The sequence below is a fragment of the Salmo salar genome, chromosome ssa13 (assembly GCF_905237065.1).
Source record: "Salmo salar chromosome ssa13, Ssal_v3.1, whole genome shotgun sequence".
Classification (NCBI taxonomy): Eukaryota; Metazoa; Chordata; class Actinopteri; order Salmoniformes; family Salmonidae; genus Salmo; species Salmo salar.
Genome location: NC_059454.1, coordinates 79751747 through 79777552, shown reverse-complemented (window position 1 = coordinate 79777552; position 25806 = coordinate 79751747). Strand labels below are relative to the sequence as shown.

General features: G+C 41.7%; 3 protein-coding genes across 4 annotated transcripts; 1 reads left to right on the top strand and 2 right to left on the bottom strand.

Moving 5' to 3' along the window:
* Nucleotides 1-232: 232 nt before the first annotated feature.
* On the bottom strand, nt 233-21879 carry LOC106568047 (uromodulin-like 1). 2 transcript variants are annotated; one of them, XM_045692231.1, is made up of 18 exons: nt 21545-21879; nt 10604-10855; nt 9947-10189; nt 9450-9614; nt 9023-9132; nt 8721-8907; nt 8251-8391; nt 7660-8148; nt 7120-7380; nt 6657-6769; nt 6208-6427; nt 5810-5947; nt 5169-5665; nt 4691-4854; nt 4221-4457; nt 3873-4032; nt 1936-2020; nt 233-1123 (listed from the first exon to the last, which is right to left on the bottom strand). In XM_045692231.1, the coding sequence occupies exons 2-18, from the start codon at nt 10704-10706 to the stop codon at nt 936-938; spliced, it is 3501 nt and encodes a 1166-aa protein (XP_045548187.1). In that variant the 5' UTR covers nt 10707-10855; nt 21545-21879; the 3' UTR covers nt 233-935. The 2 variants fall into 2 exon arrangements, with proteins under 2 accessions (XP_045548187.1, XP_045548188.1); XM_045692232.1 differs by lacking the exon at nt 21545-21879 and having other exon boundaries at nt 10134-10189; nt 10604-11840.
* On the top strand, nt 13681-20220 carry LOC106567953 (zinc finger and BTB domain-containing protein 21). The gene is made up of 2 exons (XM_014137871.2): nt 13681-13788; nt 15057-20220. Exon 2 carries the CDS (start codon nt 15062-15064, stop codon nt 18107-18109), a length of 3048 nt encoding a protein of 1015 aa, XP_013993346.2. The 5' UTR covers nt 13681-13788; nt 15057-15061; the 3' UTR covers nt 18110-20220.
* Nucleotides 21880-24067: 2188 nt separating the features above from the next.
* Nucleotides 24068-25790, bottom strand: LOC106567955 (autophagy-related protein 101). Its single transcript, XM_014137874.2, has 2 exons — nt 25182-25790; nt 24068-25051 (listed from the first exon to the last, which is right to left on the bottom strand). Exons 1-2 carry the CDS (start codon nt 25431-25433, stop codon nt 24650-24652), a joined length of 654 nt encoding a protein of 217 aa, XP_013993349.1. The 5' UTR covers nt 25434-25790; the 3' UTR covers nt 24068-24649.
* Between the last annotated feature and the right edge of the window lie 16 nt (nt 25791-25806).

Sequence of the window (25806 nt, the reverse complement as noted above, 5' to 3'; positions counted from 1 at the left end):
TGTGTGTGTCACAAAGGTGTGTGTGAAGTGGTGGTGTGAAGTCATCATACACATGATGGGCCCGGCCTGTACATTTACACATGCACGCAGCACAGACATATAGACCAAGTCTTTGATGTATTTGATAAATGTGCCATACCCTCATGTAATGTTAGCTAATGTCAATCATCCAAAATGTTTATAGTGTGACCATATCTAATTCATGATATCATAACACTGTGAAATCACAACATCTGTTGTCCTACCTCTTTTTTAATTTTTTTATGCAATGACCCAACAGTGTCCTCTAGTGTATGGATCATTACAGTAGTTCTTAGATTGTATCACAAATTCAACATTTCACCTCATAAATAAAGATTGGGGGAATATTCTCTCCCTCTGCTACAAATGTTCCAATATACAAATAATTCCTTTTTATTTCTAGTTGTTCGTTTATGAACATATTTCACATATTTTAGCAGGTCAATATTTCAGGATGTGTCTGCTATTGACTTTAGAAGACTTCAGGATATACTTATAAAATACATGCAATTTCCATATTTATAAATGGTAGATTTTCTCAGTTATAGAAAAATATCAGTTTAAAAGAAAATGAATGGATTGCAGAATATATTATGATATTTTTTAAATAAGAGTCACTATACAAATCCTAACAAGACAACATTAATTTCCAAGGCAGACAGTGCTTTGTATACAGTATGTATTTAAATGCATCAATGTTGAAAAAATTGAAGAGACCGTGATGTCATCCAAATTAATAATGAATTGTGCCCTTTTGATACACTTAATTTTGATTAAAAACTAAGACATATTATTAAAAAACTAAGTATATTGACCTCTTCATTTCTGACTACTAGGCAACAGCTTGAAGAAATGAAATACCAACTTTACTATGTCTTTGAGTTCCTTAAAACTAGCCTAAAAGTGTTCCAGCACTAAATATCGAAAACATGATAGGGAGAGTTATCTTGCTTGGGTTTGAGGCTGAAGCTGTAGGTTCCAATTCGCTTCCTGTGGCTGAAGAACAAGGAAGAGAGACTCCCGATGAAGAGGAGGAATAGTCCTATTCCCAGTAAACTGTAGCCCACCAGACGAAGAGTATCAGATCTCTCTTTGACGGACACTGCCAGAAAACATGTCAGAATATATTAACTCCACAATATGTACCGTTGATCATCCTATAGATCATGTAGCCTCGTACAAACCATCCTGATTATTTTTCTAAAATGAGTTATTAGATTGGAGAACACATTAGGAGGGATCTTAGACCATTCCTCCATACAGAATCTTTCCAGATCCTTGATATCCTTCGTCTACCCTTATGGACTGCCCTCTTCATTTCAAACCACAGGTTTTCAATGGTGTTCAAGTCTGGATACTGAGATGGCCATTGCAAAATGTTGATTTTGTGGTCAATGAACAATTTCTTGATGTGTGCTTGGGGTTATTGTCTTTGTCTTGCTGGAAGATCCACTTGCGGCCTAGTTTCAGCATCCTGGCAGAGGCAACCAGGTTTTTGGCTAAAATGTCCTGGTACTGGGTAAAGTTCATGATGCCGTTGACCTTCAAAATGGAATGACATGAATCCCTCCCAATGTGTTCTCCAATCTCATGCCGTTATCCTCGCAAGGTGAGGTATTGAAAATGGGTGACAATCATTTTGACCCCTATCTTTTTGAGAGGAAAAATGATTACAAGTTAAACAAAATCTCTTTGGGTGAGCAATTGAATTAGTATAAAATAATATACTTTTCAATTTTTTTTATAGCTCAGTATTTGCATGATTAATTTTATACATTCTTTTTGCTCATCATTATCAAGGGTGCCAATAATTTTGGACTTGGCTGTATATGGAATTATCAGTAGCCTAGTCATCACGTTGTCACACTATAGCTTATTTTGATGCAGTCACACTTTGAAGAGCATTTACTGTACCTTTGTGTGATCTAAGCAATGGTCCACAGGATGCTTTTGCTGTTCCAATTAGACTGGAGAATCTTTCTGTCCGCCCAAAGCAATCCTGACAAAGGAAAAGATATTGGAAAGAGAACAGCATTGAACTACACTGAACAAAAATATAAACGCAACATGCAACAATTTAAAAGATTTTACAGAGTTACAGTTCAAATAAGGAAATCAGTCAATTGAAATAAATTCATTATGCCCTAATCTATAGATTTTACATGACTGGGAATACAGATATGAATCTGTTGGTCACAGATACCTTAATTTAAAAAAAGTAGGGGCGTGGATCAGAAAACCAGTCAGTTTCTGGTGTGACCACCATTTGCCTCATGCAGCGCAATACATCTCCTTCGCATAAAGTTGCTCCATATTGGCGGGAACTGGAACATGCTGTTGTACACGTAGATCCAGAGCATCCCAAACGTGCTCAATGAGCAATATGTCTGGTGGGTATGCAGGCCATGGAAGAACTGGGACATTTTCAGCTTCCAGAAGTTGTGTACAGATCCTTGCGACATCATGCTGAAACATGAGGTGATGGCAGCGAATAAATGACACAGCAATGGGCCTCAGGATCTGGTCAAGGTATCTCTGTGCATTCAAATTGCCATCGATAAAATCAAATTGTGTTCATTGTCCATAGCTTATGCCTGCCCATACCATAACTCCACCATGGGGCACTCTGTTCACAACGTTGACATCAGCAAACTGCTTGCCCACATGACGCCATACAAGCTGTTTACCATCTGCCCGGTACTGTTGAAAGCGGGCTTCATCCGTGAAGAGCACACTTCTCCAGCGTGCCAGTAGCCATTGAAGGTGAGAATTAGCCCACTGAAGTTGAATACGAAGCCGATCTGCATTCAGGTCAAGACCCTAGTGAGGATGACGAGCACACAGATGAGCTTCCCTGAGGTGGTTTCTGACAGTTTGTGCAGAAATTCTTCGGTTGTACAAACCCACAGTTTCATCAGCTGTCCGGGTGGCTAGTCTCAAACGATCCCGCAGGTGAAAAAGCCAGATGTGGCGGTCCAGGGCTGGCGTGGTTACACGTGGTCTGTTGTGCGCCGGTTGGATGTACTGCCAAATTCTCTAAAATGACGGCGACGACTTACGGTAGAGAAATTAACATTAAAATCTCTCACAACAGCTCTGGTGGACATTCCTGCAGTCAGCATGCCAATTGCACACTCCCCCAAAACTTGAGACATCGGTGGCATTGTGTTGTGTGACACAACTGCACATTTTAGAGTGGCATTTTATTGTCCCCAAAACAAGGTGCACCTGTGTAATGATCATGCTGTTTAAGCTTCTTGATATGCCACACTTGTCAAGTGAATGGATTATCTTGACAAAGGAGAAATGCTCACTAACAGGGATATAAACACATTTGTGCACAACATTTGAGAGAAAAAGCTTTTTGTATGTATGGAACATTTCTGGGATCTTTCATTTCAGCTCATGAAACATGGGACCGACACTTTACATGTTGTGTTTACACTTTTGTTCAATATAATTAAACCTTCTCCAAGTAGAGCATTTTTCAAGAGCCTCTAGGTAGTCATATCAAAGGGGTTGAACACAGTGGTTAAATTGAACTGGAGATACCCGGATCAAAGCGAGAGCCAGGCAGAGCCGAGCTCTAGCACCTTATGGGATTAGGATAAAAAGCAGGATAAAAGTAGTCACCCTAACCCAAACCCTAGAATAGTAATACATTGTACTTACAGCAGTAACTCTAACCCTAATCTTGGCATAATCCTTTTATTCAACCCGGCAGAGCCTGGCAGAGCTTCCCCACCTCCAAATACCCCATTTAACCCCTGGTTGGACAGTAAATCTAGACATCAAAGTAAAAACTGTATACTTGAGTAGTACAGTATGAATAAATCTGGACAGATACTCACAGGCTGGCAGGTGGCCGAGCCAGTCTCGATACAGATCTGTATCTGGCAGTGCAGGTAGATGACATTCAGGTTGATGTAGGAGAAGATGCGAAGAGACAGGCGAGACTTTCTGGAGTTGCCGTTCTCCACGACTGTGGTGTATGTGTTTGGGAGGGGACAGCTGATGAGAGAGACAGATTACCGGCAGAAAGCTTAGAAAGTACCCAAACACATCTGAATCTTCAAGCAAATGTACATCCTCGGATGGACAATACATATAAATGGTATTCTATTATATGCCACGGAATGAAAACCTAGCATCTAAGCTAACTATAATAGGGCACCTTCAAAAGCAATCGTAGAACAGACCTGTTTTCCAGAAAAACATAGGTTGTTGGTTCTAAGGGGTTGCTGCTCTGGGTGGCCCAGCACTTGTTGATGACCACTTTGATCTGGGCAACCGTGGAGTCAACGCTGACTTCGACCACAACGTCCTCCTCAGGAGATAGGCTGTAGTTCTGGGGGAGGGGTGACATTCCATTCAGGAGCTGAAATGTCACGTAGAATGTCCCTGAGCCCATGACGGCATCTTTGATCATATCGTACCTGTCAATACACCATAAGATATGATGTAAATAAATAGCTAAATTTATCATGGATACTGAATATTCAAATACACTCTGTCAATAAGAGAGATATTTGCAAGCATGTATTTGAGTAGTGAGATGTATATTTTTCAGTCTAGCTGAGCAGTGATTTCTGGGAGTTAAAAGGTGGAGGGAGGTGGATGTGACCATAGTGACATAGATAAGGTAACCATGGCGCCTGGCAGAGCGTACCCTGTGGTGCTGTAACCAGAGGAGATGATGATGATGCTCCTCCTGAAGGTACACATGATGGGGACCTTCAGCCGTACTGTGGGAACCCTTGTAGTGTCGTCAGGCAAGAGCTGAGAGCTCATAGAGTTGTACAGATTGACCTGAGCAGTGTAGTGAGTGCTGTTCTGAAGTTCAAAAGTTAACATGGGTATTAGTTAGTTGTTTTATTTTCTAACAGACCATGAGGACAGTTCAATCTAGTTTGGTCATCCATCACTTGCACCTACAAGATACCATGGTCACAGGCTGCATGTTTTTAAAGTATAGAATAAATGGTACATAAATAAGGACATTTTAACCTGTTAAATCCAGGTCTGTTTTGTGCATTATAGAATAACCTTTTACTTAGCCAAAACACACCAGAGACTATGCTCTTTGTGACACAAGGGGGCAGTAGGTAGCACCCTCTAGCCACTGACTGACAAGTTTACTGACTCACATATAAGAGCTGTGTGTTACACTCGTCCCAAGCCACCGTCAGCTGGACGTGGCTACTGTTCCCTCCGTTCACACCACACTCCTGTCTCCCTAGGAACAGGGAAGAGTCCCCGATGTGCCCCGACCACAGGAAGTCTCTGGCCACTGTCACCGTGATGGCACTGGCCCTGCACTCCACTGAGATGGCTTCCGTATAAGAGACCAGAGGAGCCAGAGATGTAGGAGTCTCAGGCTGCAGACTGGTTTTCATGAGACCGCTGGTCATTTTTGTAGGAACTGGCGCTGTGATTGTGACTGGAGTTTTGGTTGAAACTGTGTTGTTGATTCTAACTGTATTGTTGACAGTGGTTGTAACTGGTGCGTTCGTTGTAACTGCATCTGTATTGTTGGATGTAATTGAGGTTGTATTGTAGGTGGTAGTGGTTGACACTGTATTGCTGATTGTAACCAGAGTGTTTGTTGTGGTTGTGGACATAGGTGTGGTTGTGGTCAAAGGAGCTGTATGGCAATAAAAAAAAGACAATTACAGTTTGAACTGTAGTGAACTGATTAGGCAGTGTGAGACGAATACTCTAGTAACCATATCCAGATCTGAATTTAGACTATCAAAAAAGTGAAAGCGATTACTCCATTTTTGTCTACCTGAACAGCCCCGTCCCGGCCTAGAGGGGTTAGAGTCCGTGAATCCATCCAGACAGAGACAGCTGTAGGAACCCCAGGTGTTAGTGCACTGGGCCCATGGGGAGCAGTCCATGTTCCCTGTACTGCACTCATCAACATCTGTTTGAAACAACAACAAATCTGGCATTGAATATCAGGTTAACAGTTTATGCAGATTGGTATCACTAAATGTGCTCTCCATCTAATGCTAACAGAGTTATCTTATTTCATATTCAACCTATATTTAACCAGGAAGTTCCATTAATTCAAATAATAATTTTCATGAAAGGTCCATTTGAGTCCTGGCACATTATCTTGTACACATCCTTTTATCAAAATCTAAGTATTCTTAAAACTGTACAAGGTTAAGACAACGTTACCATCTATGCTGGTGTTGTTGCTGTCAACAGTGTATCTGGAGCTGTTCTGTAGGGCCTGCATCAGAGCAGAGGACACTTTCAGGATGTCCTGGGACTGACTGGGTGTGAAAATGATGGTGAAGTTCACTACTACACTGCCAGGGGCCAGGCCTGTGATCTGAACCCTCACATCTCCTGAGTTCACCAGGGCCAGAATATCAGGAGGGAGAGACTGGAGGATCTGTGGGACATTTAGAGGAGACGGTGTGTTTGTGTCAGTGTCATTTGATAGAAACTACAACATTACAACATGTAACAACTACAACATGTAAAAACTACAAAACATGTTTAAGTGTCTTTCATTCATTCCATGTTCTATAAGTGAGGACAATGACAACATTCAAACATTCAACATTTGTAAACATTCAAAAAACATTTGTCAAAGCAGCCGTTGTGTGGTAGTCTCCTACCTCTTCCATAATACTACGACTAAGATTCTGATACGCCTGGCTAGTAGGGTCCAGCAGGGCATCAGTGAACTGCACATTGGTCAGGTGAGCTGTTGCTCCAAGTGTCTGTGCAGCTGTAAATTGGATACACACATCCAGCCAAAGCACTGTAGTCATTAGAACAGTTTCATATCTGCTATAAGAGTCAGCATAATGTGAAAGTGCTTTCGTAAGTGAAACCAAATCATATTGCTGTGTCAGTGTGTAATGAATAATAGAGGGCTTTCCTCTTGTCCTTGTTCAGATGGCTTTGGCCAGCAGTTCACTATAGGGCACACCATATCAGCCTCCTTATGCATAAAGATATAGGTAAAATGTACAGCATCAGTTTAACTATGCACACATTTTAAGTGATATTGACATAACAAAACTGAAAAAGATGACAAAGTTGATATTTTAAACACATTCTTTACACGGTACTTACCAGTCTTAACCAGCAGCAGCAGGCTGGCCCCCTGGCTCCCATAGGGACAGGAAATGACAGTAACGTTGTAGAGAACCCCAGGCTTCAACAATGTTACCTCCCAGACTGACAGCCCTGTCTCCCAGCGTCCTCTGACCTTTGACCCCTCCATCAGCACCACCAGAAAGCTAAACCCGCTCTGGGATTGGCCAGTCATCCAGGACACGCAGAAGGAGGAGCCAGTGACGTTGGAAGCCTGCAGGTTGGTAATGGGGGCGGGGTCTGGGGGAGAAGGGAGACAGTAATCAATCTCAACTTCTATGAAATATAATTTTATCAATTAGGAATGACTTTGTGAGAGTAAGTTTTTTAAATTATGATTATTAAAGATGTTGAGCACTTCGGAAAATACTATGCAAACAGCCTCAGGCGTTCTTAGAAACAGCAGAGGAGTCATTGGGGGAATTTATATCAACAAAATATTAGAAGTGATATTTTTTTAAAGTCCATATGCTTAAAACTGTTGCTGTTGTATAATGGGTCTGTTATTGATTTCCATACTGCATGTGGATGGAGATGGTGGTGATACACTCAGGGACACCACCAGAGTGGGGTCCAGGCTGGTTTGTGGCATAGTGCTGGTCTGCTGGTGATGTGTCTGCCATGCCGGTACAGAGGGGGCCGAGGTGGAGAGGGTTGGAGAGTTGGGGTTAGTGGTATTCTGGAGTGAGGTGGAACTACTCCAGGATGTGAGCGCTGTACTGATTTCAGGCCTGCTGGAGGTCAATACAGTACTCGAGGGTGTCACTGCGGTACTGGTCTCAGACCTTTTGGAGCTGGCTTTAACTGGGTTATGTGTGGTAGCAGGTATATGGGTCGAGCTCAGCATCATGCTCCTGTCTGTGGTTGTAGCTATGGCTGTTGGGGTATCAGTAAAGCTGGAGACCCAGGACTGATAGCTGGTGCTGTTGGGTGGCAACTCTGTAGCATTGGCCCACCAGAACATATGAGTGGCATTATTGGGCATGGGTGAGGTCACAGGGTCAGCAGCTGAAAATAGAACGAACAGGTTGCGTGTTGGCTACAAACTTTTACATCTTTACATTCATTTCATATAACCCAGAGTAAGTACACACCACTCCCTGTCCTTACCTTGGCAGTGTACCCCTTTGTTGTTGGGGTTGAGATCAATTAATCCTGGATGGCAGGTGCAGCTGTAGGAGCCCTCTGTGTTGGAACAGTCTGCCTGACGTGAGCAGCTGCTGAGAGCGGCATGGCTACACTCATTCATGTCTGAAAGGACAGCAGCATAATGTGTAGTAGATAGAGTGTACAGGATATACATTATACAGTGTGTCTATTCATTTTGTGTGTGTGTTTGCACTGGTGTGTTTTTTTGTGAGTGTGCGTCAACGGCCAATTTTCCATTTCCAGAGGAAATATGTCGCAGATGAGTGTAAAGAGGAAGTGGAGGCAGAGTGGGACACCGTGGTGTTACTGAGTCAGCTTTTCCTGAGCAGGGTTTTCAGTAACAAGAGAACAACTCTAACACATACACCATTATAGCTTCCAGAAAACCCTGTGTATTTTAAGCCCCACAGTACAGTACAGTATCCCCTTACCTTCAACTGACACCGAGGTGACTTCTTCAATGTGTATGAGAAGAAGGTGCAGCTTTGTGGTCGTGTTGGACAGGGACAGAATTTCAGGGGAACTAATCAGCAGAGAGGAGGAGGTTCTAAATGGCCATATAGGCCAGGAGCTGATATAGTATACAGAGATGTCATAAGAGTCCAGCGCTCCAGTCACCTGTAAGCCAATACAGAATGGTCATGGCCTATACTGGGCACACACGGTGAGAAATATAGGGACTATATAATGGACCATCATTGAGAAGAACATAGGGAGAGATACAGTAACCTACCACAGAGTGCAGCAGCCTTGTGTGGTTCAGGATTCCCACGTCCATGGATATCAGCCGCTGGTAATCTATCTTCGCTGTCACAGTGACATGAAAGCACCAGCCTCTACTGCCTGAGTGAAATTAATAAAGAATAGTAGTATGTTTACAATATAATTTTCTGTGACTGTACTATACAATGAATATACAAGCATTTTCCACCACCATTAAATAAACACCAAATTATGGAATTTCTCATGGAAGAATGGTGTCTCATTCCTCCAATGGACTTCCAGACACTTATAGAATCCATGCCAAAGAGCATTGAAGCTGTTCTGGCTCGTGATGGCCCAACACCCTATTAAGACACTTTATGTTGGTGTTTCCTTTATTTTGGCATCTACCTTTATATCTTTGATCACTATGAAGTTGATCTGGGATCTGTACTTACCTGCAGACTGAGGGTCAGTACAGAGAGAAAGGCCTTCTCCCTGGCAGCACTTTTGCCAGCCTGGGCAGTCTAAGTCCCATTCACACCCTCCACTCCTGGGTGCCTCCACTACACCCTTAGGACAGGACCCTGGCTTAGCAGTGAACTCTCCACTTCTGTTCATAGCTTAATCAATGAGCGAGAGAGAGAGAGAGAGAGAGCGAGAGAGAGTGAGAGTATCTGATTAAATGTTTACAAAGAGCACTGTAAATAGCAAACTATAACTGTGTTCTTGGTCCACAGCTCCATCTAGTGTTCGTTGTTAGCTGCTCCATATAAACAAGTCTCCATGACTACTGGTCCTAATTATATTAGGGCAGGCCAATGGTACTGTAAATTGTGAAAATGACCAAACTGTTAAATGTATTTCTTATACTTTTTTAGATACTTCTGTACTCTCCTAAACTTATTTTATTTTCATGTTGAACAAATCCTAAAATACAAGCTAGAATACTCACGTAAAGCACAGTAGCTGCCCACTTGTTCATAGCCATCACAACACCTCAAAACATCTTTGGTGACATTCATGTACTCAGTCCGATAGGCCTTTTTATAAACAGTGACCTCACACATCTTCCAGGGTAGCCAGCCGCCACATGACCTCCTGACCGTGTAAGAGATTTTATAGGACAACACTTTACTCACCACCGTGCTCTCATGTCGAGTACACAGGTGGTAGCTGGACATAGACAAGTCATATCCTGAAATACAGGAATAGTTATATTATATATCTAATGGAGACTATCCATGTTTTTATGTTTGCAGAATCTAAGACAAATGGGCAGGGCATTCCAAAAAAAGTCAAACACATAATATTGGAAAATAAGTATTTGCAGATCAATGTTGCATAAATAACAGAATATATGAACACAAACACATAACAGGTTATAATTTCCACAACTGCAAGCTTTCATGGGAGTGCCCACAGCCAAGGAGTGCCCACAGTATCAATCCAGGGACAGTAAAAGAAATTGAATAATTTGCATAGGGCATCTGGTTTAAGAATTACTAAAACATATTTACAAAGATATCATGGAACATGGTAATAAACAGTAGAGCATACACATGATCATATTATTGATTGTGTCATCATTTAATTTAGCTTATTTTCCTACCTTCAAACAAAGTGTTGTGTCCCCTACAGAGGTCCAGAAAGGCCGTGGCCAGACAGAGAAAGGACATCCAACTCATCTTGAATACATAAAGTACGGCATGCATTCAAGAACCATGCTGCACGTCCATTTTCAGAGCTGAGTTGTTGGTAACTGTTCTGAGTTTCTCTCCCCTCATCATCCACACTCCCTGATCTCCTCCTCCCTTGCTCCCACAGTCCCAAGTGTAACACACTGCATGGCAATATGTAGAATCTAGATGGAGAGAGTATGCAACTACATGGAAATGGTGTATTCATTCACATTTGGTTCAAGTGCCATTTCTGGAGTCAAATTGATTCCTTTGTATGTTCCTATGTTCCTGTATGTTTTGACAGAGCATTTCAGGGATTTAAAACTACTGTTAATCCCTAACTGTGGTAATTTATCACCCCAAAAAGTTATAATATATAACCATACAAGGACTTGTACACATTTGTAGTTTTGCTTTTGTGCACTAGTTGTGTTATGACCTGCCATGGCACTGTCAGTGCCAGCAAACAACATGTTTAGTGATGCTAGAGAGGGAGAAATGGTGGCTGTGAGATGAGAGCAGCGGTGTCTGTCCCAGGTGACTTGGTTTCTACTCAGGTCCCCATGGCAGTGTTTACTCTCATATCCTCACTCATCTCCTCACCCACAGCCTCCGACTGGCAGGCAGGCAGGAGGGGTATTGATTTTGTCACATTTCCCTCAAAGACTGTAATAAAAAAAATTCACCCCTTCAGAAAAAGATCTCTATATCCTCTGGAATTTAAAAGGTTTACTCATCACAGCACATTCCTTACTGGCTTGGGGATGTTCTACATCTTGTAATTCTAATGTGATTTGAAATATAACCATCAGTAATAGGAATGAATCAATTATTATGTTGTGAGTCACTGGGCCATATAGGCTGTGCGGGGAGGGGGGTATTCTCAGTGAAGAGGGGTGGCTCAACCTGAGTGGCACAATAACCATTTGAAGGTGTCGGTATCACATTAGTTAGTTCCACAGATGATGGTACTGGCCCTAACTGCAGCACCACAATCAGTATCCCCTTAGTTTCAGGTTGTTCTATCCAGTTTATGCACATGCACTATATACACAAAAATATGTGGAAACCCATTCAAATTTGTGGATTTGGCTAGTTCAGCCACACCCGTTAGTGAAAGGTGTCTAAAATCGAGCACACCGCCATGAAACCTCCATAGACAAACATTAGCAGTAGAATGGCCTTAATGAAGAGCTCAGTGACTTTCAACGTGGCACCGTCATAGGATGCCACCTTTCCAACAAGTCAGTTCGTCAAATTTCTTCCCTGCTAGATCTGCCTAAGATCACCATGTGCAATGCCAAGCGTCTGCTGGAGTGGTGTAAAGCTCGCCACCATTGGACTCTGGAGCAGTGGACACACATTCTCTGGAGCGATGAATCACACTTCACCATCTGTCAGTCCAGCGGGCAAATCTGGGTTTGGCAGATGCCAGGAGAATGGTACCTGCCCGAATGCATAGTTCCAACTGTAAAGTTTGGTGGAGGAGGAATAGTGGTCTGGGGCTGTTTTTCATGGTTCGGGCAAGGCCCCTTGGTTCCAGTGAAGGGAAATCTTAACGCTACAGCATACAATGACATTCTAGATGATTATGTGCTTCCAACTTTGTGGCAACAGTTTGGGGAAGGCCCTTTCCTGTTTCAGCATGACAATGCCCCTGTGCATAAAGCAAGGTCCATACAGAAATGGTTTGTTGAGATCGGTGTGGAAGAACTTGACTGGCCTGCACAGAGCCCTGACCTCAACCCCATTGAACACCTTTGGGATGAATTGGAACGCAGACTGCAAGCCAGGCCTAATCGCCCAACACCAGTTCCCGAGCTCACTAGTTCGACGAGCAGGTGTCCACATACTTTTGGTCAAGTAGTTTACCTTAAAGTATTCACATATACACACAGATTGTACATACATGTCAAAATGAGGCAATAGCAGTGCCACACCTTCCTTGGATCATCCGGTTGCCAGAAGCGGCACTACATACAGTATGAGCCCTACGGACGAATAACCATATATGTGCCTTTTACATTTTCAGATTAGTGATGTTTTCAAATGTCATTATCTGCTGACTGTAACATCACGAGTTGTTAACAGACATAGAAGTAAATAGTAGTAGTTGTGTCCTTTCAGATGATGTGTAACATTTAACCTCAAATTATTTTGATTGTTTATATAAATGCAACTACATCAGCTGTTTTAAATCATTCCAAATGAAGACACATTATATGGTTCTTTGTTTGTAAGGTTTGAAGATTCCAGGATGTGGCAAGTAGACCACAGCAACAAGTGCCTTCTGGATATATGCAATGAGAGAGAGCAGACGTGCCATAGGCTGCGTTTACACAGGCAGCCCAATTCTGATAATTGTTTCACTAGTTAGTCTTTTGACCAATCAGATCAGCTATGAAAAAGATCTGATGTGATTGGTCAAAAGATCAATTAGTGGAAAAAATATCTGAATTGGGCTGCCTGTGTAAATACAGCCATAGTGATGTATTTTAATCACACCTCTCTAATTAGTTTCAGTGGTACAGTGGATCTGGTTACAGAGAAACACATTCATCCACCAATGTCAAATGCTGATTTTACCTAATGCTTTCCTCAAATGATTGTTGTCCTTCATTAGATATATACAAATAAATTAACATGACCAGTAATAAGAGCAAAATACATTTTGCATTTCCATTCAGTAATTCCACATAATTCAACAGTAGGCTATCCATCTATGGTTTTAGAGAATCACATTCTCGCCTACAGAATATTGATACTTTGCAACTGAGACAGCAATGTTGATCTGATAGGAATATAATGGTTTTTTTATTGAATGTTAATTCGTATTGCTTCCCAATTAAACGTTTAAGTCTCAAAGAACAAAAATTTGACATGCCACTTTAAGAGGTTTAAATTTGCCTGTCACGTCCTACATTCCCGCCTACGGGTATAAAGCAGCCTATCAGAACGCAGCACACGTGACGAGCGTTGTATTTGATGACCTCATCCCTGGAGTAGGATGACGTCAAGTTCAAGATGGATGGAATCACGACTACCCCACACTCAACAGAATTCTGATATAAATTCTTGTTCGTGTGCTCCGTGGGAACAGAACGAAGACATAGTGGTAAGTTTAGAAAGCCACAAAACTACTTGGTTTAGATTATCTGGTGGTAGTGCCTTATATTGAAGTCTTGTTTGGAGATAATGTTTTTTTCCTGACGTAACTCGGAGGGGGTTTCTTCTTCTTTTTATAAGCCTCACGAGCAACTGCCCTATGTGTGCTGTAGATGCTGCGTCTGCGCTGTAATGAGGGCGAAAATACAGAAGCGGGTGTGTGCACGCACACTTACTGACCACGCACTCGTTTCTCGAGGACTGGGGTTTGATTCTGTTCCATTGAAAGTCCTGAATCATTCTCAGAATGCGCATTTCGGATGCAACTTTACTCTTTCGGAAACATTGTAACACCAAGTGATCATGTGATATCACTGCCAGCAACAGTAACAAACAGTCCACGCAATGCGTTATTTGTTTACATATTCATTCACCAATGTATACCATAACGAGGAAGATACTTGCCGGAGTGTTAAAACCAGTTTCATTTTAACGTATGTGTCATCAGGAATTTAAGCCACGTCTCGCGTCTCTAATGCTTGCTCCCCTGACTTCCCAACAAACACATTCTGTGGGCGCGCAGCGTTCTAAACTTTTCTGATATGGAACGTGTTAGACACGTTTATTTATCATGTGGAATTGATATCCGTGTCCACAGTTATGTGTGTGTGGAACGGAAATAACGTTGCCTGCGTCCCTGCTAAATATGACCCCATGGCATGCCATGTCTTCTGATTTAAAGACATGATGTAATCGAAAAAGATCCTATAAATGCGCATGCGTCATGTTATTTGCGCTTATACCACAGATAGGCCTAGATACATTATCTCCTACCAGTATCTGATCTAAACTACTCAATTACATTTAGCTTACTTTTATTCAAAATGATATGTGTTTTGGTATTCTAAAATGAAGGATTTAATAACGAGATAAATAATAGGCTATTTTCACTAATATATTTATATCAATCAGTTGGCACAGACTGCATAGCAAAATAAATACAGTAGCAATAAATATACATGCTTTCATCTATATCTCATTCAAACATTTCTGAAACATGGTCAAATATGAATTTGCCATAATGCTATTAGATTCTAATACTTATTGCAACTTTTCTGCTGTTATGTATTTCTTCAGATTCGATTTATTTGTTTGATTTTATGTATAAGACTATCAATTTTTAGGTAACTCCTTACTTGAACTTTTTTACTGAAAACATGTGACTCAAAATGCGGGTCTTGAAATAAAAAGGATCTCCTTTTTGTTCTTGTCTTTCAGCCAGAATGGAGAGTCTGGTGCACTACAGTAATCCATCCCACGGCCTCTCTGTGCTGGGGGTGCTCAATGAGCAGCGCCTGAGGGGGCAGCTCTGTGACACAGTCTTGGTTGTGGGGGATCAGAGGTACCAGGCCCACAGGAGTGTGCTCGCCGCTAGCAGTGAGTATTTCCAATCACTGTTCACACGAATGGAGTCTGAGCCCCACAAAGTGATACAGCTGGACTTCTGTGAGCCTGACGCCTTTGAGATAGTACTGAATTACATATACTCATCCTCCCTCTTCGTGGACAGAGGCAGCCTGGCAGCCATCCAGGAGCTGGGCTACAGTCTAGGAATCCCTTTTCTAACCAACATTATGTCAACAAGGCCGCATGTGTCTTACTGCGTCTCCAGAAAAAGGCTTTCCTTCTCAGAGGACAATAATGACATCCAGCTGAGGAGTGTCATTGTGCGCCAGAGCCGAAGGGGTGATGCTCCCGGCGCTGGACGCTACGGTTCAAATGATCAAGGAGAACAGACTCAAGCTTCAGGACACAGGAAACCAAACGAATCAGCCAGGAACACTGCATCCAGTCCCAGAAAATCAGCTGAGGCAACTGGTGAGGGTTCTGATAGCAAGCCCATCAGTTCATATGCCTCCATCTTAAAGGGGAAGACATCATCACACACAGGGTCATCAGTAAGGCCACAGCTCACCTCCTCAGTCTCCTTCAGTGAATCTCCAACAGTCGTGTTACAGTCTGATCTAAGCACTAAAGAAGAGGAGGAGCAGCAGAGGCTCTACAGATCCAAACCACAATTTCAGGGCCAGGTAGGGGAGCCTAGCCAGACCATTGACAGGAGTGGCCCACTCATAAAAAGCCTGCTGCGCAGGTCATTATCCATGGACAGTCCCGTCCCAGTCTTCTCCCCCACACTGGAGCTCAATAAACTGCAAGGCCGAGAGCAGTCTGTTGTTAAGATGGTGGCAAATACAGAGGAAGGGATTCAGACAGAGCACAAACAAAGTGTTAAAGTAGTTCCGCCACTTCTTCTCAAGTCAAGGCACCACAGTAGGTATGATGATAAAGATGAAACTCCAGGAAAGGAGTTCCATGTGAAGACAGAGCCTAGCAGCCCACTGTGTGACCCCTCTGAGATCATTAGAATCACAGTTGGGGATTCTCTACCAGTTAACCTCAAAAACAATGAAATGGATTTTGACCAAGGCCCTACTAAGCCATTTTCTAATCTCCCTGGCAAGAGAAGGGTGAGGAGAGACAATCGAAGGTACCCATTCAAAAAGTCTAAAGGGGTGAACGAACATGATTTCCCATGTGAAGATGACAATATGTCAGAGTCTGTACCTCACAACTCCAACATGGATGACAATGATGAAGACTGGACTGATGATCCCAGGAAGAGCAAGATGTTTAAATGCTGGATCTGTTTGAAAGTGTTCAGATCCAATGCCGGATTGCACCGCCATGTTAACATGTATCACAACCCAGATAAGCCATACGCTTGTGACATCTGCCACAAACGCTTCCACACTAACTTCAAAGTCTGGACCCACTGCCAAACCCAGCATGGAGTGGTACAAAACCCTGCTTCATCCTCCAGCTCATTTGAGCTGGATGAGAAGTTTCAGAGGAAGCTGATTGATATTGTGCGGGAGAGAGAAATAAAGAAAGCCTTGCTCATGAAGCTGAGGAGAAATAAGCAGGTTTCGCAGGGTGGCCTGAGGTCCAAGTCAAATTTGATATGCCCTTATTGTGGGAAATTGTTTGTGTTTCTCTATCAGTTCAAGCAGCATTTGAAGACACACCCTGCGGAGAGAGACAACCAAGAGACTGAGAGAGAGAGCAGTCTCTACCAAAAAGACCAGCCCAGTCAGAGAGAGAACACGGACACAGAGGTTTACTCCTGCAGGCTCTGCAATGAGAAGCTGTCCTCTCTCTTTGAGCAGGGAGACCACGAGAGGGGCTGTCGACACGCAACCGTGTGCCCTTACTGTGGCCTCCGATTCTCCAGCCCAGCGGTTAAAAAAGAGCACGAAGCACACTGCAAGTACAAGAAACTGACCTGCCTGGAGTGCATGAGGACCTTCAAGTCTTCCTTCAGCATATGGAGACACCAGGTGGAGGTTCACAACCACAACATTATGACTGTTAAGGAGCAGCTGAGCCATCGAGAGGAGAACAATGGAGAAGTATCTGACCACCTCGGAAGGCCTCTCCATACCCAGGAGTCTATGGGAGCGGGGAGCTCCAGAGAGGACATCATCTACAGTGACTCCTCAGGTCCGCCTATGTTGGACTCGGAGGATTCTTCATCATTCATGCCCGAGGACCTGAATGCTAGCCAGTGTCACAACGAACATCACGGCGAGCTGACAGTGAAGGATGAGCCCATTGAGGAGGCCGTGAGCGAGAGGGAGGACGTGATGTCTGGGGCCTCCGTCGAGCCTGAGGAGCCAGGCGTGTGGCCATGCGAAAAATGTGGCAAGCTCTTTGGTGGCCACAAAGACCTGGAGCGTCACCAGGAGCTGCTGTGCCACATCAAACCCTTCATCTGTCACATCTGCAACAAGGCCTTCAGGACCAACTTCCGCCTTTGGAGCCACTTCCAGTCCCACATGTCAACCTCCGACGAACCTGGAGCGAGAGAGGTTGATGACAGGCGCCCTTTGTCTCCCTCCCCCTCACCACCACCAGTGGTCACACATGCAACTGGATGTCCTGCCCCACAAGTTTTTCCACCTAAACCAGTGGAGGCAGATTCAGTGGTAGCTGAAGCTGTGGTAGCAAAAGAGAAGGAGAAGCCTGGAAGCTTGTCGTCAATGCCCAGGACCAAGAGGCCAGAGATGGACATATCACACGGTAGCCCCCTACCCAAGATGGATAGTGTGGATAATTCCCTCACCCCTCAGGAATCAGAAACCCTTTTTTACCATGCCCCCACTCTCTCTGCCCTCACATTTAAGAGGCAGTACATGTGTAAGCTCTGCCACAGAACATTCAAGACTGCCTTTAGTCTTTGGAGCCATGAGAAGAGCCATAGTCACATTTAAGTGTGTCTCACTCAAACACCTGTACTCTGTTTTGAGCCTCTGAGATGATACTTTATGCTCACAGCATCGTAAGAGATCAAATACAACTCAGCCTACACAAGAAAGATTTTGAATGTATCTATTGCTGTTGGTAGTTGGCTTGCCTTCATGTTATCGTTTCCAGTGGCCATGTGTCATAGAGGTGAGAAAGTGAATGTCTGCAATGAACTGCTATTTGACTCATCAGCTCTTTAACAACAATGGTTACTTTGCCTTTGCTATTAGATTTACACACTACTGACCTATTTCAGATAACCCCCTTTCAGTTGTCTTTACCTATAAAACTATTTTTTGGATTCAAGAAAGTGCTTTATTTAGGAATTGCTGTACTGTACAATTCAAGAACAGTTATGTGCTTTTGCTTAAGTTGTGAATTTGTGTTGATTGATGTGTGAAGATGATATTAGTGGCCTCAGGCATCATTTTTATTGATATGCACTTTGCAATTCTGTTCAATATTTACATTACATATAATGGTCAAATTACATTGATTTAATTTCAGTTATATGAATATTTATTTTGGATCCTCTGCATTCCATTAACATTTCAGCTGTAATCTGTTTTGTACCATAAAATGATTGGTTTTCATATTGACTAATTTGAGTTAATTCTTCATTCTGATTTTGTCATTTCCTCAATGATATTTCATGTAGATTATACAAGACCAAAGACCAGTTAGATTAGAAGGGGGATAAGAACTGGAAACGCATGCAGTATTTCACACTTTTTTGTTGTTGTTGTAAATCCTGAGTAAAATAAATAATTTCTTATTTTCTTGTTTAATTTTAGATATCACTCATTAAATTACAGATTATCATTAGTGGATTATTGTGTAAAGAATATGGAAAGTATGTACTTTTGGGAAAGGAGTTTTGTTTACGTTCTGCCCACTGGGTGTGGTGTATGGTAGATTTTGTTTTAAATTATTAATTTTGTACACAAATACAACAGCACACAAGCGACTTGTATAGTAGAGTGAATTTGAATGGAATTCACAGGAGTGAATTTGAATGGCTAAGAACATGTGTATTTTACTCTCTGTCGGCTCAATACTAGTATGATTAAGTCTGAAATAGTTTGTATGAGGTTGATAATTACACAAGTAATCATATGAATTGATTGCATGGACTTAGCATATGCATCCTGAGACAATTTTACAATAGTTCTGTTTAAAATGAAGCACAGTCAGAGTTTTTACATATTAACTTCTTTTTTTTACATAGATATTTAGAATGGTTTACAACCAAGAGCCAATAAATGTGTGTATGTATGTGTATATATATATATATATATATACAGTACCAGAAGTTTGGACACCTACTCATTCCAGGGTTTTTCTTTATTTTTACTATTTCCATTTTGTAGAATAATAGTGAAGACATCAAAACTATGAAATAACACATGGAATCATGTAGTAACCAAAAAAGTGTTAAACAAATGTATTTTATATTCTTCAAAGTAGCCACCCTTTGAATTTGTTAACACTTTTGCATTCTCTCAACCAGCTTCATGAGGTAGTCACCTGGAATGGATTTCAATTAACAGGTGTGCCTTGTTCAAAGTGAATTATATATGTATGTATATAATAATTAAGAACATGTGAAAGCACGACTGTTGCCCTTAAGGGGGAAAAGTGGGATTTGGAAAATAATTCCCTGTCCTATAACAGAGTCAGAATTGAAAGTGTATAATTTGGTTGTTTAAGTGTATACTTTTTGCTGTGGTTGTGATGGCTTCTTAATTACACCTGGAAAAGGGATTTTGAAATTCTGTGGTTAGGTTCAAACAAAGCATATATTTATATTTGTGCTCTGGATTTTATGCAAGATCATTAAAAAAGAAATTGAGTGCAAATAAATTAAATATAATTTTGTGTATATGGCAGCGTTTGTATAATTGTGTACCTATAATTTGTTTGTTTATGAAAATACATACTTTTAGTATTACTGTGCTTTTCTGCAATGATTAATATTTGTATGGTTGCTCTACATGAACTGCAGCAGTTTTTTGGGGGGTTTTTTCTACAGTTTTTGTGCTTGAATTTTTTTCTGTAATAAAGAGTTGATAATTCAGTAGCTGCCTTGATATTGAGTGTGTATATTGTTTGTATTGTGCTTATAAGAAACTAACACCCTTGAATTAGGGCTGGGAATTGCCAGCGACCTTGCGATATGATATTATCGCGATATGATATTATCACGATACTTAGGTGCCGATACGATATATATTGCGATTCTCATGTTTCTATATGTATTGCGATTCGATACTGTGATTTTATTGCCATTAGATATTCCAAACATATGGTTCACCATATGTCTGCTGCAGAGGGACAAGAGAGAGTCATGAGAAAACAAGTTTTTATCAGGCATGGAAATAAGTGCTGAAAACAAATTGGCACCCTATTTAAAAAGAAGATGAAGTTTTGGTGCAGATACACCCAATTAACGCCAAAAATGTATTGTTCTATTGTCCAAACTATACGATATATCGTCAAAAATAATATCCCTAAATGTAACTGTAGCGATTCCCCCCATCACTACCTTGAATCATGATTGTTTTCAGGAGAAGTTGGTATGTGTTTAAATTAGTAATGTCTCTAGTTGGCTTTCGTTTCCACTATGGAACGGTTGAAACTGCTATCATGTTTGCACTAGTTGCACCATTATTAAGGTATGACCAAAGCTGTTACAGATAACAATGCAAAAGAGATGAAAATGAACTAATGTGACCAAGAGAAATGGTGCCAATGTTTTTCCTTGGACAGATGGTCACTGCCGTGGGTCACAGAGATGTTTTTCAAACTGTTTAGCCACTTGGACAGTGATGACACATTTTTTGGCTGTGACTCTGGAAGTGAATTTGCTGTCTGCTCTGTGGCCCTTGAGAATATAGAGACTGGAAATGCTTTGCTCTCCATTATTGTACAAGGTCATCCTGTGAATGAAAAATACATGATTGGAGAGGAAACCTTTGCAACTTAGATGAGGAAAAACATCCACACAGCTGCATGGCAAATACTGCTTTTGAATAAAGCATCTGGCCTCTCAACCTAAAAAATGCCTTGACTGTTCAGTTACTAATTCTTTATATGAAGATTTCCTCAACATCTTTACAACTTGACCTGTCTGAAGCTGCATGCTTGGTATACAGTATACCACAGAGATTCTAAATTATATATATTATATATACTGGGTGTGGTGTATGGTAGATTCTGTTTTTAATTATTAATTTGGTACACAAATACAACAGCACACAAGCGACTTGTATAGTAGAGTGAATTTGAATGGAATTCACAGGAGTGAATTTGAATGGCTAAGAACATGTGTATTTTACTCTCTGTCGGCTCAATACTAGTATGATTAAGTCTGAAATAGTTTGTATGAGGTTGATAATTACCCAGAGAGGCAAAATGGCGAGACTTCCCGGAACACTTGCGAAATAGACCTAACATACCAGGTTTATATCGAAGGAGTGCCTATGAATTTAAGGCCTGCACATGCGCAGTTCGGCACGAGATTACCTTTATACCTGATGACGCGTTTCTGTGCATGAGTTTAACTAGCTAACATCGCCATGACATTGTCTATAAGTGTGATCTGGGATTTCTATTGTCAGTGGCGACACATCATTCAGGGCAGGTGGGACAGAGCCCCGCCTGTTTTGAACCCCACCTGTTTAGCAATGATTTTGGCTGTTTTGCATGTTGTTTTGGCATTAATACACGTCACATATCAGTTTGCAAACAATGTAAAAAAATATATAAAAATAATAATAATTGAGTTAATAAAGCCGCATACAAACATGGTCTCTTTTTTGCTTTCTTGAGTTTTGCAGCTCCAAAATGCAGGTGTTTCAGTTCAGCTCAGTGCTTTCTGCGTAGGGGTGGTAATGTTCTCTAGTTGCGTCGTAATTGGCTCAGTGTTCTGTCACTCATAGGGATGCCACGTCATTGCAAAATCTATGGGGAGAGCTCAAAAATTCAAGCCCCTTGGGTGCTGTCATATATTTACATTAGAAGTGCCCATGCAAGAAGGCTCAAAGTCATTGGCCACAGATAAAATGACGTCAAATCGCGTTATATCTACAGTAGCTTTGATTGGACTGATCATGTCAACATCAACTTTCAAAATCTTAGCTAGCAATCATCATCATGAATCAAGTCAACAATCTACTGGCAAATCCTTTTCAATCCTTGTCATATGAAGATAAATTATAGAGAAAACGTATCGGTGCTCATCAACCATTGGACATTAACATTACACAACAAGTTGGAAATTGCAAATTCAACAATGAGTGGTTTGGAAAAATCAGTGGCTAACTGCAAGCATTGCAAAGCAATCACTAGCCTGCTATTCAGTGGAGTGGATGTGTGGTCCAAGTCTTTAAGAATCTCTTTTAAGGGTTTCTTTTCCAAGCTTAAAAGGATAAACATTGGCCATGCTGTCAATCCAGCATGACTTCTGCCGCTTTCAAAACAACTGGAAACTCAGAACTGGAAAATCTCAGACTTCAGTGAGTTCAAGACAACTGGGAACTCGGAAAGAAAACGAGCTCTGACTGGGAAAATAAGTTTTGAACAGTCATGCAACTCTGAATTCCAAGTCGGGAACTCTGGCCTCTTTCGAGAGCTCTGACCTGAAGATCACTAACGCCATAATTCTACCTTGTTTTTTTCCGAGTTCCCAGTTGTCTTTGAAAGCACCATAAATCCAGAGAATGCCAGACTTTGATGACAAAATTTGCCCACGAAAGACCGCCGCACCACCTTCCTGTTCAAGTGAGCATAGCACAATAAACTGAGTCCAAAAATGTATTGTATGCTGCTGCATAAATGATGTAATATGCGAGGGAGATATGTATACGGTAGCTAAGAAAGTAATACTAAGTGTATGTTGTGTAGTAAGCTGTTAGTAGCCCATGTGCCCCACCCTAATAATTTGGGCCATTTCCCCTCATAATTTAGCCTACTGTTCTGACTTGGTGGTGCACATGTAACCTATAGCCTGTTATAGAGAAATGTCATCATTGAATAATGTAAGAGCTTTAATTGTCTGCTTATATGCCCCCTTTATTTATCCTACGGTTCTGACTCTGTGTACAGGGAGAATACTGTAAGAATGGCCCAAGTTCTGAATTCTGTCGTCATACATTTAAAAAGTGCTGAAAAACTAGTTATATTGACTATGTCCGTCTTAGCGCGCTCATTGTCTTAATCGAAATTACGGATTGCCATTTATCCTCTCGTCGTCCCCTTATGCCATAGTTTGTACATCTCAATTGTCAGGAGAAACCACATTTGTTTAAGCCAGTCAACCATATGAGCTATGTTTTTTTTAAAGGCAGTAAATGAGGCTGAATGAACTGTTTCACTGCCAATCAAGGCTCCGCTGATAGCCAGGTGTAAAATTGGTAAGGTGTTGGGGCTGCTTTTGGGACAGCTTTATGTAGGCCCTAACAGTTTGTGGGCACCGTTTGTCATCGTTATAGTCCAATTAATGTATTGTTAAGTGTTATGTAGTGGCTTTAATGACATGCATAAAAAAAAATGTGGGGAGTTTGCCCCAACATTTATATGCTAAAATCGCCACTGTCTATTGTAGAAGCAGCTTCTGCCTATCTTCATACTGTACTGTCTTTGAATACACTGCTCAAATCTGAACCTGTAAAGGAGAAGGCAGACCAACACGAATGTCAGTCATCTGCAGTAAATCACCTGCTTGGTGTGGAAGAAACGTGGTAATTCAACGTGTAGAGTCAGGAAATTAACAGAAAATGACGACCAATGTTCTGTGGTCAGACGCAATAGGACGGCCACCCACTGCGCACGGCCGAAGTTCGCGTTGGTCCGTCTTTTCCTTAATTAACATCAGTAAGCACAGAACCAGGTGGTTTTCTAGAATAACAATTGGGAAAGTGAAGTCAATTAGGATTATTGATTTTATTTTCAAAAGTGAAACACCTTTCTGCACATTATTTTCTAATAACAAAAGCTAATGTCATAAACAAGATAGTTACTTTACAATTACTTAAAGCAATTAAATGAAAACCTGTTTCAGACAGACATGCTACTTTTGCAGCACTTTCTTCATACAAAAACATAAACGCTCAAATTGTACTATCGGATGTGAAAGGTCATGTTTCAGTGTTGACAAAGGCATTTTGTGAAAGAATAGGTTTAGATAACTAGGATCCTAAAATGACTGCTTACAAATGTGAATAAAGCGGATTAGACATTTGATGGTGGTACTTCTAGCGTACTACCAGTGCTTCTAACTAATACTTATGACACCCACAGACCTGCAAATGCCGATGTCAATGAAGCAATTACATCCCATAGTCAATAAAGCACACAGCCTAGCCCCTGATCTATTTGTGTTGTCTTGATAACTTCTATGGTCATCCTATGGTCACAATCATAGGAGTTGGCAAGACAGCACAAACAGATCTGGAACCAGGCTACCCACAGCCATGTTTTACGATGCAAATCATCTTGAGGCTCCCTCACAGTGCTAAGGTGTCTTTTATCAGCCTTCTCATGGTGGTGCTTACTGAGGTGCCCAGCGTATCAGTGATCTGAAAAGTGATTTTGTACAGGTAAGGCTGTACGTCTTTGAGGCTGGTGTCGAACACATTGTCCACTTCCGACTGTGTGGGCATTTTGGGTAGGTACTCGTGCTGGTTGATCACCTCCACAATGTTGATCACCTTCTCGCCCAGCTTCTCGCCCACTTTCTCCCGGCAGATCTGTCTCTCCTGCTCGTTGGCCAGGTTGACGACATTAACCTTGATGCTCCAGACCTCCCATGGAATACACTCATCAGAGAAAGGCCAGCGAGACTTCTTTTTCTGGTAGAACTCCAGTGAGATTTGTCCCATTCCATCAGTACCGTTGCCCATGGCATCCTGTAAAGAACAACATAGATCCAGAGGTCAATGGGTGCCAGTAAAAAATAAATAATACAGCTAGCTACACGTTTTAATGTATAATGTCAATTTCAATAGCCAAACAATCATAATAATCAGACAGGCCTACCTTGAATTCGCCCACTGCTTTCCTGATGACCCTGTCAAGCTCATCTGAAGAAACACGAACAAAACTGAAATCAATAAAGTCGCAGTCAATGTCCTGTGTGCCAACAGTGCCAATGGAGTAGGTGCCCTCTTTCTTGTAGTGAAATTTTCCAGTGCTGCGATGCAATAGGATAGTGTGCAACAGAGCCAGCATAGCCTCGTCGACCTGTCTTCCCTCCACCGACACCTCCAGAACCTCCGAACGGCAGTTCATGGCGATCTGCTTCCCCACAGTGGCAGGTTGAATATATGGGGAAACTAGCAAGCTATTGAAACACACCCTTCAATGGTTGTTTACGTTCCATAAAACAGGGCTAAACATCAACATGAGCTAGCTAACGGACGTTAGATGCTACTGCTAGATAGCTATTGTGAGTAGTTAACTATAACGCGCAGCAAACGTTATTTCCCTCGAGCAAGTTCGATGGTTATCAAGAGAAGGCGCAACTTTCAGATTCACTTGATGAATATAGCAACATATGTTGTTGCTAGCTAGCTATGTTCTTTAAATGTATTTATTCATAATAACTTGCTGACACAAAGTGTAATGTCGTCGTTCTAACTAGAGAGGAGGGGCCATTTCTGTA